Source organism: Danio rerio, chromosome 20, assembly GCF_052040795.2.
Source record: "Danio rerio strain M-AB ecotype USA chromosome 20, GRCz13ab, whole genome shotgun sequence".
In the NCBI taxonomy this organism is placed as follows: domain Eukaryota; kingdom Metazoa; phylum Chordata; class Actinopteri; order Cypriniformes; family Danionidae; genus Danio; species Danio rerio.
Window position 1 is genome coordinate 1,506,737 of NC_141040.1, and position 14,296 is coordinate 1,521,032.

General features: G+C 37.9%; 1 protein-coding gene across 54 annotated transcripts in view; it reads right to left on the reverse strand.

Annotated features, from left to right (window-relative positions):
- ptprk (protein tyrosine phosphatase receptor type K) overlaps positions 1-14,296 on the reverse strand; it is a 300,910-nt gene that overhangs the window by 10,157 nt on the left and 276,457 nt on the right. For 53 of the 54 annotated variants that reach the window (NM_001443271.1, NM_001443270.1, XM_087296977.1 and 50 more), the window contains 5 exon segments: positions 1,600-1,773; positions 2,569-2,718; positions 5,542-5,677; positions 10,154-10,308; positions 12,420-12,536. In NM_001443271.1, coding sequence (NP_001430200.1) covers positions 1,600-1,773; positions 2,569-2,718; positions 5,542-5,677; positions 10,154-10,308; positions 12,420-12,536 — 732 coding nt within the window. 54 annotated transcript variants of the gene reach the window in all.

Genomic DNA, 14,296 nt, shown 5'->3' on the forward strand with positions numbered 1-14,296 from the left:
TTTTAATGACTCTGAGCTGCTTTTGTTAAGATGTGATGTCAGTATAGAAGATATGTGCGAACCTGGCCTACAAAACCAGTCATAAGGTCCATTTCGAGAAATGGGGATTTACTCATCATCTGAAAGCTGATAAATAATCTCTTCATGTATGTATGGTCTATTAGGACAATATTCGACTGAGACACAGCTATATACTTTTTTAGATGTTAAGTATCAGTGTGTTAGTCTTAAGAATGCCTATAATCTAGTGTGCTCCAAAAACGGACAAAATTCACATTTAGAAGATATAAACTTGATATTAACATCCGAATCTAGTGTGCTTGAGCTCACCCACTCTCACTGGTAGAGCTGAGTAAAACATTGGTTGTTTTTTTAATAAAGGGGAGGAGCTATACTGCCCCCGCCCTCTCTTGATGTGTGAGTTGTATATAAAAATGCACATATTAAAGGACTTCACGTGACCGTTAAGGTACAATCCTCACTATTAGCAAACAATAAACTATTGATTTTCAGCACAATACTGTCCTAAATAGCTGCTTAATAATAATAATATTATAATAATGATAATAATAATAATAAAAATAATGATATAATAATAATAATGATATAATAATAATAATAATAATATAATTATTATATAATGATAACAATAATAATAATAATATAAATGATATAATAATAATAATGACAATAATAATAATAATAATAATACTAGAAATAATAATGATAATAATATTATAACAATTATATAATGATAATATTAATAATAATAATAGTAATGATATAATAATAATAATAAAATAATAAAAATAACAATAATAATAATAAAAATAATCATAATGATATAATAATCATAATAAAATAATAATAATAACAACAACAATAAAAAATAATGATATAATAATAATATTAATAATAAAAATAATAATGCTATAATAATAGTAATAATAATAATAATAATACTGATAATAATAATACTAATTATATAATAATAATAATAATAATAATAATAATAATAATAATAAATAATAATTATAAATAATAATAATATTAATAATAATAATAATAAAGTAATTTCTGAAGGATCATATGACTCTAAAGACTGGAGTAATGAAGCTGAAATCATCTTTATTAAATCACTGGAAGAAATAATTTAATTAAATTATTATCAGTTATTTTATAGTGCAATAATATTTCACAATTTTATAATTTGTACAGCATTTGATTAAATAAATGCAGTCTTGGTGAGCAGGACAAGCTTATTTTCAACCATTTAAAAATCCTACCTACCCCAAACTTTTGATCAGTAGTGTATGTGCTTTATAAACAGCCAATGTCTTAATCACAGGTACTGAATAGCAGGAATTGCCACAGCTTTTGAATGAGTTAGTCAGTCCTGTGTTATAACCTCATGATCATCTGTGCGTTAGGGAAGCATTATTGATTGTGTATTAGTGCTGCTGTATTGTAAAGCACAGTCTAACGTTAGCTGTGTGAGAGGGCAGTGGTCAACCGTTCAGCAGGTTTTGGAAACAGATCATCGCTCTGGCATACAGGAGACGTACAGTACGGCGAGGCCTGCAGGTCAGGTATACTTACATCCATGAGCGCGGCGTTGATGTAGTTGCTGCTCTCTCCGTCGATGGTGATGAGGAAGGGCAGGCAGCGGTCGGGCGGCAGGTTGTCCATGAAGCGGTTCTTGTCGTGATTTCGGGGAAGCAGCGCAATGCTGCAGTCTTCAGGCTGAGGCTGAGGAGTCACTGAGTTCAGCGTCTGCACGGGACACACAGGACATCAGCATACACACAACAGCACACTCTCAGTGGGGGAAATAAGTATAGAACGCGTCACCATTTTCCCCAGGAAACAAATTTCTGTGATGTTGACCTAACGTATTTTCCCCCAGATGTTGATAACAACCAAAGAAATCAATATATGCAAAGAAATCTAATTAGTTTACAAATTAAGTTATGTTTAATAAAATAAAAAGACACAAGGGAAAAGTATTGAACACATGAAGAAAGGAAGGTATAGGAAGGCATGGAAAGCCCAGACAGCAGCTGAAATCTCTCAGTAGTTCTTTAGCAACCTCCGGCCCATGAAATCATGTCTGGCAACAAAAGAAGTGCTTTCAAACACTCGTCTGATATTATGAAGTGAATATAGAGTGAAAATATGCCAGTAAATCTGTGTTTCTAAACAGGCTCAAGCACATGTCAAACTATAACATGCACACACACTCAACGTTTTTAATTACAGGAAGACATTCCTATTGTGGGGAATATCTCTATCGGTATATAGTAAACGATAAGGTATAATCACCAATCTCTGCACAAGGCTAAAACCAAAACAAACAAAACTCTGACTATAAATTAGGAGTGTTTTGGTTAGGTTTGTTCTGTGAGTAAATTATAGAGTTGTTTTATAAACCACATATGAAAAATAGCTTCCTAATATTGTACCAATTTACTTCAGTTCAGTGTAGTAGAAATAATACTGTTTAATTATGCAGTAATTCAGTAATTTCACTATTCAGTAGAAAAATGGATAAATCACACGTTTCTGTACCTGGAACTCGTCTTTGAGGTGCGAGGAGTTGCTCTGCGAGTCGATGCGGATCATGTCGTAATACGCAGCTTTGAACTCACACACAGGGATGGCCGTCTCGCCACACAAACACGCCTCCAGGATGGCATCGTGGATGAAAATATACTGCTCCTGCAAGTAAAGGGAAAGCGGGGTTCGTCTGTGTCTTTCATGCAGATACTTACAGTGGTCACACTTTACTATAAGGTTCCATTAGTTCTTGTTTCTTGCAAAGAAAGCTTTTCTTACTTCAACAGGGCTTGAAATTGTGACCGTTTTGGTTGCATATGCGGCCAAAATTTTATTTATGCGACTTCAAAATATATTTGGGAGCATTTTACTGCATAAAATTGGTGCCGTGCGACCGCTTTTCACTGCAAAATGTTCACCACAAGCGCAGATTTAGCAGACATTCACGCAGAACGCATCTTAGCACCTGAGACGCCAAACGCAGTGCTCATGAATAGTTTAAAACAGTAGTCATGTCAACTTGCTGCAGTAAACAAAGCACGCAATGCTTGCCCCGCCTTCAAGCTCTTCTGATTGGTCCACTGCTCTAGCACTAAATGAGAATGGATTGGTTAATATCAGTCGATGCCTTTCTTTAAGCCTGGTTTATACTTCTGCATCAAGTGACCGGCTCATGCAACGCGCGTAGCTGTGCATTTATACTTCTGCGCGCTGTCTCTGTTGCTCTGCATTAACACTTCTGAAACGCTAGTTGGCAGTGAGGTGTTCATGTGCCTCTGTGTCGAGTTTCTTCGCTGCTGTTTTGCTTTTCCTGAACACTTCCGGGATGTACAAGAGACTCAAACTCGCTCATTTTGAGGCAGGAACCGGCGGACGTGCAACAACTTTAACCATGAGGTAAACACAGAACAACACTTTCCATCCGGAGCTCCTTCACGGGACTCCACACTTGTAAACAATCGCTCCATCAGGTTCGCACCATTCACACGGCTCTTGGTCCCGCCCAGATTCGTCAGCGCTACCAAGCCGACCAATCACAGAGCTTGCGCTACGTGTCGTTGCGACGTGTAGTTATTTTTTGAGAGGTGCATGTCAGCGACGCCGACAGCCACGGCGAAGGGCTATGCGTCAGCGCCGTAGCATACGCCGGCGTTTGACGCAGAAGTATAAATCAGCCTTTAGGTGACAGGGAGAGCTACAACCGCGAACATGTGAAACACTGAAGATGAGAGAAATGAAAACAACACTGACAGATTTGGTTTTAGAAAACACCTAAAGTTACAAATAATGACACATCTGATCAATGATCATGTGCTGAATGTCAATCCAGCCTTTACACTTTTCCAAGAGTGGATGAAAGACTTCCAGTGTTTAAAGTCCGCTATGAAAATGACTAAAGCATTCATCATAAAGCCCGTGTGACGGAGTTTCTAGGTAACAGCGTTCGCCAGATCTACACTTAAAGCGCGAGAGGTTCTGTTTAATTCTCCATTTAATCGTCAGGATGCTGTCAGCTGTGCGGGTGGCAGCTATATGTAAAACGTAACACCACGTACACCATCGCAAAAGGGCTTGCATTCATGAAGATAAAACTATTATTTGCAGCTCATTAAAAAACGATATTGCTATTAAGATGACGTATGCAAATAATAAGCTATTATGTCCGTATTATCTGTGCAATATTACACAGCACCCGTGAGAACAGCAAAGAAGTTGTGGTTAATGAAGTTTCATTCATGTCAAGCCGTGCGTGCAGCGCCGGTGGGCCATGCAGATGTCGTTTTGTTTGATAGATTGTTTAGTGTTGATTTCAAATGCAGCAAAAAGGTTAATATAACATTAAAACGTGTAGTAGCGGTGCTTATAAATGGTGGGTGGGACTAAATTTTGGCTGGTGCTCCTAACTTTTTTAAGCAAAAAGTTCATTTCAAAAACCCTGTTCAAGTTTTTTGATTTAGTTCTAGTTGAAATATCTAAACTTCTAAAATCAAATAGCATTTTCTAGACAAATAAAAATATTGCATTTTTTACGGAAATAATATGTCAAAATTAAGTAAGTTTTTCCTTTAAAACAAGCTAAATAAACTGCCAATGGGATGAGCTAAATAATCTTGTTTTTGCTTTGAAGTAAGATGATTTTGCTTGCCCCATTTGGGGATTATTTAGCTTGTTTTGACTTATTATTTCTGAACAACACAGTACTTTTTCCGAGTCATTGAAGCATAAAAAATACATCTTGATTTAAGAAATTTTAGACATTTGGACTAGGAATAAATCAAAATCTCTAAGTAAGAAAAGCATTTATAGAAGTGCAAATCTATTTATGTAATCTATTTGTACGGTATTTATCAATCCAAAGTTGTGCCTGTAAAATAAGGAATAAAGTACATCCTGCCGGTGGTTATCACAAAACAAATGTTTTAGCGTAAAAGTAAGTTTTTTCCCATATCAATTTTAACAGCAGTATTGGCTTCATACAAATACAGTCATGTGCAAAAGTTATCACACCCTTCTGAACTTAAAAGGTCTAAACACTTGTAAGATAACGCCTCATATCATCTGATTATTTACTGAAAAACATCAAATGAATTCAAGATAGAAAAGCCACGTGTGAGAAACACAAGATTTACACATTTGAATTATATAATTGCGTAGAGCCCTTATAGAAGTGAAAAGAGACCCAAATACAAGTTAATTAAATTACTCATGATTATGGCTCATGTGTTGACTTAAAGTGGTTCGATGTTTTATATTTACTTACAGTTTCGCACACTCTTGTCAAGTTTGTTTTTAACAGTTTCCAACCTTTGCGTAAGAAGTGATGTACACACATTTTGTGCGTACACTGCATTTATAAATGAGACCCCGGATCACTTTTATGTCTTGATATGGAAACTATTTTAATTGCAAAGACCATCTGGACTTTTTCACATGACTGTACATTAAATTATGAGAAAAAAATTAGATTCAGAAGGCCACACACACCTCGGTCTGAACCATGTTGATTCGTCTGGAGCGCAGAGCTTTGACGCAGTTATAGATGTCCACCACTCCTTCTCTCTCAGCCATGTCCAGCATGATGTCGATCACGATGTAACATCCGGTCCGTCCGGCTCCGGCACTGAAACACACGCAAACACAGAATAAATCAAACACACAGTGAAAGATGTGATGCAGTGTGTGTGTGTGTGTGTGTGTGTGTGTGAGAGAGAGTCCACTTCGCTTTAAACCCCCTCAAACACCTGAGCTTTTCTTAAAGATTCATTAGTAGTGATCTGGACAAACTTTTATGTGTAAACTGTCTGACATTGAGTGCTAACAGGCGACACGACAAGATTCCAGCAACAAAAAACACAACAGAAACTTTGAAGAATCATAGTCATTCACCATAATCAGCTTTATAATCCGTTTATTCTAACACACCCTTAATGCTTTTGCGCCCTGCACTTTGTGCCTAGATCATCAAAATAGAGCCCATAGTGTCTTATATCTAGTGCAAATATCTAAACATTCCTAAATTAGGATGCATTTTCTAGACAAGCAACTCAATGGATTCTATTTTGAAGATCCATGTGCAAAGTGCAAAGCGTAAACGCTTTCAGAGCGTGTCAGAAGCCACTTTTGCTAATTTAAGGACGGAAAAATCCGCTTTGCGCCGTGGCGCTTGGTCTAAAAGGGTTGAGCTTATTCTCTTAATGAGTTATAGGTGTGTTTTGAGAATAAACCAATCAGAGTCTCATCTCCCATTCCCTTTAAGAGCCAGTTGCATCATGCCATAAGCACATTTGCTATTTACATGGTGTAAAGTAAGTGTAAGTGGAAAAACTGAGCATTTCACTAGCAAGAAACCAGATTAACAGAGCATCTGCAGCGCCAGAATGAGAGATGAGCCTCCATTATCTACTTTCGCTCTCGTGGATAGGGAAACCTTTACGCACAGACATCCATTAGCCTATAAATAATTAATTTTGTTTGTTAAGCGCAAAGATTTGTGTCAAAACTATTTCTAAATTCAGTTCTAATTTCCAGAAAACGAATAAATGAACAATAATAACAAAGTGTGTTCAAAATACTGAGTTATATCCTAATACACACACTGAGCCCCATATGGTCTAAAACCTGCAGGTGGACAAATCCAAGCTTGTTTTTAATAAAACAAATATAAATATAAATATAATAAATAATACTGCTAATAATAATAACATTATACAAAAGCAAATTGTTATGAATGAACTGAAAAAGCCTCCCGAGATGAAGAAGGCATGAAGGCAGGGGTTTTTAAATGTATGTAGGCTAGAAAATGATATGTTTTGTAATATTTTAATCCTTTATATTAATATCCTATATATATATATTATTATATATCTTTAATATTTAAATTATTTTTCATATGTAAAGATATTTGCGTATTGCTCTACATCTTGTGTGTATTAAGCAGTGTGTAAGCGAGGCGCATAACTAACGCGCTCTGCGCTGGACTTTAGACCGGGTTTGTTTTGGTCTATTGAAAAATCTATTATAGTTTCTCAAAATAGCAACGCGCCAGCAATACACCTCAGAACGTCTTCCTTTTTAGACCAGGACGCCTATAGGCGCACATATAAGCGCAAATGCATTTGCTATTTAAACAGCGTGGCGCAAAACGTCAAAAGACTCTTGCACCAAGCTGAAACTAGCAAGCAACATTTGCGTTGCGCCTTGTGCCACATTGCACCAGGTGTATGATAGTGTCCAATGTGTGCCAGCAACCAGCATTTCTCATACGATCTTCTTTTGTGTTCAATAGAAGAAAGAAACAAATAAGGTTTGAGCAATGAAGGATGAGTAAACGATGACAGATTTTTATTTTTGGGTGAGCTGTCCCTTTAGGAGTCTTCCTGCAAGCGGGCACACAGTTTGAGAGGCGCTTGGTATAGCTCTTTAAATCAGCTCACTTGCAGTTTTTCAGACTCCAAAAGAACAAAGCCGGCGGCAAACAAACACTGTAACCAGTTTAAAGAAACAGAAAGCTGCATTATGGGATTGTTTTGCTGCATGCAGCTCTGCAGGCGAGACCACATCCTGTTCTCGGGGCACGAGCGGCAGCAGCGTGGTGCTGTACCATGGTGAAATCATCCTCATCATTTAACACGTCTGGCAGAAGAACATTGACAGACTGACCAACAGTGTCAGATGTGGACCGCTTGATGTACAGTGGGTAAAACCTGTACAGAACCAACCGCATATGCTAATGAGGCCTTACCCTAAGATCAGAACAGGAAGTGACGTCACTAGCCAATGACAATGCATTCTGCTCAACACCAGCAGACTGTTCTACATCACATCCTGCAGAGTGCACAAGCACCAGAGTCAAACGTCTAGACGTGGAGAGCGAACGTCAGCCTCTGCTGTTCATTAAAGCAGGTCAGGCCTCTGAAAAGTACGGTGACATTTTTCTGAGAAAAATGGTGACGTGTCGAATACTTATTTCCTCCGCTGTGTATATACAGAATAAAACTACATTACATAACAGATTAAATACAGGAATGGAGGAAAGAGCACTCTTTTATTACCAGAGCTCTTTTTTATTCAGGACCAGGGGCGGACTGGGACTAAAAATCAGCCCTGGCACTGTAGCCACACCAAGACACGCACATTCACTACTTATATTGGTGTACAGATGGTAAAATTATATAAGCAGTACCTATTTAAGAGATATTTAAACATTTAATGTGTGTGACTGAAACAAAAACAACCCATGCATATATGCAATCATGTCATTCATTTTCTTTTCGGCTTAGTCCCTTTATTAATCGCCAACTTATCCTGCATATGTTTTACACAGCGGATGCCTTCAAAGCTGCAACCCATTACTGGGTTACCCAATTCCCAATTGGCCTACCCAATTCATCTATAGCATGTGTTTGGACTAGGGTTGTAACGGTATGAATTTTTTACGGTATGATAATCGTCTAAAACAATACCACGGTTTGACGGTTTCGCGGTATACGGTATGTTACAAATGTTACAAAATAATAGAACAGTGAAGCAAATTTGACTTTTTCCAAATAATATATTTTCAGTTACTATAAACAACACCACTTACAATGAACAAATAAAAAAATTGGAAAATAATAAATAATGTGTCAAAGTCCAAATAAAGTCCAAATAAACATGGTGCAAATCCTCAGTAAAAATATAGATATAAATATTTACTATACTATAAATAGTTACATAACGAAACTAGATTCAATATGGAACATCCTTAGGTTTTATGTGCCAGCATGGATATGGTTGTCTGTGGATATGGATTTGGATATGGTTGTATGCAATGCAGACAAACAGCTGCATCTTCATTTGCGTCTTTTGAAAACAGCAAGAGCAGCAGTTCGTCTTTACTGTGTCACTGTTTTGTCATGTTTCTGTGCTGCTGTGCATGCAAAAGTACTTAGTATGAGAATTATTTCATGCAAAACTTTTTTTTGCGTTTTATTTAGCCGCGCATAAATGTATGCCTATCTCTCATTCTGTGTTGTTCAAAAAGCTTGGTCCACAAACAAAAGCGAAACCTATGCTTATTGGTTGTGATATAGCGAGTTTGAACCAATCTGGGCATGGAGGAGGGACAATGCATCAATGTATCATGTCTGGTTTGTCCGGAGACACAGTGACGAGCGTTTCTTTGTCAAATCAGCGTTGTCAAATTTTGATGACGTAACCGCATTGATTCCGGAGCCTCTGAAAGTCCGCGAATGTTATGCACTGGAAAGCTGAGATTCTCTTCTTTATGCCAATCTTTGAATTGTATGAATCGGATCAGCGGATCAAAAGTTATTAAACATTTAAGAGCAATACTTATTTTTAGCCGCGGGCGGCTGTCTCTGTCTTTAAGGGTTAAAACCGTTGATATGCAATTGTTCATGGTATGATAATCGTGCATGTTCAAATCGTGGTAGACCGTCATACCGGTATATTGTTACAACCCTAGTTTGGACTTGTGAAGGAAACCCACACAATCATGCAAACTCCACACAGAAACACCAACTGACCCAGATGAAGCTCGAACCAGTGACCTTCTTGCTGTGAGGCAACAGCACTACCTACTGCGCCACTGCACTGCCCTCTTTCTAGTTCAGTTAATTTTATGTAATTGGCAATGTCTGACTTGACTGCCTTTCCCTTTTTATGGTCCATCTCTGACAATTAGCTTGTGTTGGACTCACTGTTTGTTTGACATTCTTGCCAGATTTTGATTGTGTCTGCGTAACCTCAGATTGGGTCGGCCCATCTCGAAACCAGCCGGTTGTTGCCGATTGGGCCGATGCTTAACATTTACTATTATTCTTACTATTATCACCATCATCATCATAATATTCACATCTCTCATGAGATTAAAGCTGACTGCATTTAAAAAACAATACATATAAAAAAAATAATAAATAGCTGACCGGCCCACATTTAAAAAATGGTCCGGTCCTTCTGGCATTTGCCAGAATTGCCAGATGGCCAGTCCGCCCCTGTTCAGAACAATTGACCATCAAGATTCACAGTGTAAACGCAGCCATAGAAGTCTCTTTTACCAACATTAGTGCTAATGTGTGTGTGTGTGTGTGTGTACCTGCAGTGGACGACTATAGGCCCAGCGGTGGGCGGGTTGGACATCTTCACTCGTCTGATGAAGGACAGCAGTCCGGTGGCGTGATACGGCACTCCATGATCAGGCCAGCCGGTGAAATGAAACTGCTTCACCTCTCGCACCTCATTGAAACCCCTCTGTCAAAAAAAAGACCAAAACAATCATGCACAAAACAAATCACATGCACATAACACTCACAACACTGTAACTCAGCAAGAACACACATCACAGAAAGAGTAAAGAAAAACACACAAGCGCAATTTCAAAACCACAGATGCAATGGTGAAGCCAAAGTCTCTCTCTGTGTGTGTGTGTGTGTGTGTGTGTGTGTGTGTGGTTAGCAGATCATTGAGATGGACAGGTGTTAAAGATTAAACACCTGTGTGAATATCAGACAAAGTGTCTTCACACATTTCAGAAAGTGAAGTTAGAGATGAGAACACATCCTCAGACATGCACAGACACAACGACAGCACCCAAACAGAAGTGCATGGGTGATTGTAGAATTGTGGGATCATTCTGCGTCTCCCGATAAGCCTTGAATTACAATTCAAAAACATTTTGAATAAGATAAATGACATTAAGTTAACTCTAAAAATTATTTTATGTGTACGTATGGACATTTAGTCTTGACAATACTAACTTAATTTGTCTTAATCATACATTCAGCTTTATTCATTCATTCATTTTCATGTTGGCTTAGTCCCTTTATTTATCCAGGGTCACCACAGCGGAATGAACCGCCAACTTATCTAGCAAGTTTTTATGCAACTCTGTAACCCTCAACTATGTTAGTGGTTTTAAAAGTTGCAGAATAAGTCAAACACCACAGTCATAGGGCTCTATTTTGACGGTCCATGAACCAAGGCGCAAACGCTTTCAGGGTGTGTCAGGACGCGTTTTTGCTAATTTAAGGACGGGAAATCTGCCTTGCGGTTCGGCGCATGGTCTAAAAGGGTTGAGTTTATTTTCTTAATGAGTTATAGGTGTGTTTTGAGAATAAACCAATCAGAGTCTCATCTCCCATTCCCTTTAAGACCCAGCTGTGTCACGCCAAGAGCGCATTCGCTATTTACAGGACGCAAAGTAAGTCTAAGTGGGAAAATGAGCATTTCACAAGCAAACAGTTCACAGTTTTATAACAGAAAACTGTTAAACAGAGCATCTACTGCGTAAGAATGAGAGATAATGGATCACTTTCACTTTCGCTCTTGGATAGGGAAACCTTTATGCACAGACATCAATTAGTCTATAAATACTTAACTTTTGTTTGTTAAGCGCAAATATTTGTTTCAGAACTGTTTCTAAATTCAGTTCTAATTTCCAGCAAACGAATAAATGAACAATAATAGTAGAATGTGCTCAGAAACCTGAGTTATATCCTAAAACACATGCTGCGCCCCATATGGTCTAAAACCTTACAGGTGGACAAATCTAAGCTTGTTTTTAATAAAACAAATATAAATATGGATATAATAAATAATACTGCTAATAATAATAATAACATTATACAAAAGCACATTGTTATGAATGAACTGAAAAAGCCTCCCGAGATGAAGAAGACATAAAGCAGTGGTTTTTCATATTTATGTCGGCTAGAAAATAATATGTTTTGTAATATTTTAATCCTTTATATTTATATCCTATATCTATTCTTATTATATCCTATATATATGCTTAATATTTACATTTTTTCATATGTAAAGATATTTGCCTATTGCTCTCTTGTGTGTATTAAGCAGTGTGTAAGCGAGGCGCAACTCTGCGCTGGAGTTTAGACCGGGTTTGTTTTGGTCTAATGAAAAATCTATTATAGTTTCTCAAAATAGCGACGCGCCAGCGGTCCGCCTCAGAACACCTTCCTTTTTAGACCAGAACACCTATGGACGCACATATGAGCGCTAATGCATTTGCTATTTAAAGAGCGTAGCGCAACGCCTCAAAACCACTCTTGCGCCAAGATGAAACTACCAAAAGACTACTGCGCCGCGCCCTGCGCCACACTGCACCGGGTGTATGATAGGGCCCAAAGAATCAAATGCTCCCTATTACAGTTGAGAACTGTGTATTATTTTACATGAATAATGGATGATTAGTTGTACATTATTACAGTTTAAGAAAATTCGATAAAAAACAATTCTGGAATGGATCACATATGCTTTGTAAAGTCAGAGAGAATTACACTTACTGTATTTGCAAAAGAACATCAATAATGAGACACCGTTAAACATCATCAAAATAATCTCACCCTCTCCAGAGTGAAAGTCCTGACAACATATTCAGCGAGCGGCTCGACCTCCACAAATGTGACCTTGAAATCTCCGTAAACTTCAGCATCATCAGGCCAGTACTTATAGCATTTGACCTAGAGGAGGACGAGATCAAGCAAACATAAAATACAGAGCGGAAAACATGCAAGGTTTAGGATGTCAGGGACACTTGTATGCCCGTTAAAGACTCTCTTAAAGAGGCAGTACACCAAAAACATGTACATTCCTTTGCTCATAACTCCACTTGTTCCAAACCTGTTTGAGTTTCCTTCTTCTGCTGAACACTAAGGAGGATATACTGAAGAATTCTGAAAAACACTGTATTTTTTATTCTTATAATGGAGGTTAATGGCTGTTTTTTCCCAGCATTCTTCAGAATATCTTCTTTAGTGTTCAACAGAAGAAAGAAATTCATAAACGTTTAGAACCACTTGGGTGTGAGTGAACGCTGATGACATTTTTTTTATTCATCTTAAAGCGGGGGTGTCCACACTTAGTCCTGGAGGTACGGTGCCCTGCTAAGTTTAGACCTCAATCAGACACACCGACTCAAGCTCTTAGCAGGCTTTCTAGAAGCATCCCTGCAGGTGTGTTGAGGCAAACTGGAGCTAAAATCTGCAGCTGACCGGCCTTCCAGGACCGAGTTTGAATTTTAAAGGGACAGTTCGCCCAAAATGTAAATCTTAAAGGGACAGTTCGCCCAAAATGTAAATCTTAAAGGGACAGTTCGCCCAAAATGTAAATCTTAAAGGGACAGTTCGCCCAAAATGTAAATCTTAAAGGGACAGTTCGCCCAAAATGTAAATCTTAAAGGGACAGTTCACCCAAAATGTAAATCTTAAAGGGACAGTTCACCCGAAATGTAAATCTTAAAGGGACAGTTCACCTAAAATGTAAATCTTAAAGGGACAGTTCACCTGAAATGTAAATCTCAAAGGGACAGTTCACCCGAAATGTAAATCTTAAAGGGACAGTTCGCCCAAAATGTAAATCTTAAAGGGACAGTTCGCCCAAAATGTAAATCTTAAAGGGACAGTTCGCCCAAAATGTAAATCTTAAAGGGACAGTTCGCCTAAAATGTAAATCTTAAAGGGACAGTTAACCTGAAATGTAAATCTCAAAGGGACAGTTCACCCGAAATGTAAATCTTAAAGGGACAGTTCACCCGAAATGTAAATCTTAAAGGGACAGTTCACCCGAAATGTAAATTTTAAAGGGACAGTTCACCCGAAATGTAAATCTTAAAGGGACAGTTCACCCAAAATGTAAATCTTAAAGGGACAGTTCACCGAAAATGTAAATCTTAAAGGGACAGTTCACCCGAAATGTAAATCTTAAAGGGACAGTTCACCCGAAATGTAAATCTTAAAGGGACAGTTCACCCGAAATGTAAATCTTAAAGGGACAGTTCACCCGAAATGTAAATCTTAAAGGGACAGTTCACCCGAAATGTAAATCTTAAAGGGACAGTTCACCCGAAATGTAAATCTTAAAGGGACAGTTCACCCGAAATGTAAATCTTAAAGGGACAGTTCACCCGAAATGTAAATCTTAAAGGGACAGTTCACACAAAATGTAAATTTTAAAGGGACAGTTCACCCAAAATGTAAATCTTAAAGGGACAGTTCACCCAAAATGTAAATCTTAAAGGGACAGTTCACCGAAAATGTAAATCTTAAAGGGACAGTTCACCCGAAATGTAAATCTTAAAGGGACAGTTCACCCGAAATGTGAATCTTAAAGGGACAGTTCACCCGAAATGTAAATCTTAAAGGGACAGTTCACCCGAAATGTAAATCTTAAAGGGACAGTTCACCCGAAATGTAAATCTTAAAGGGACAGTTCACCCGAAATG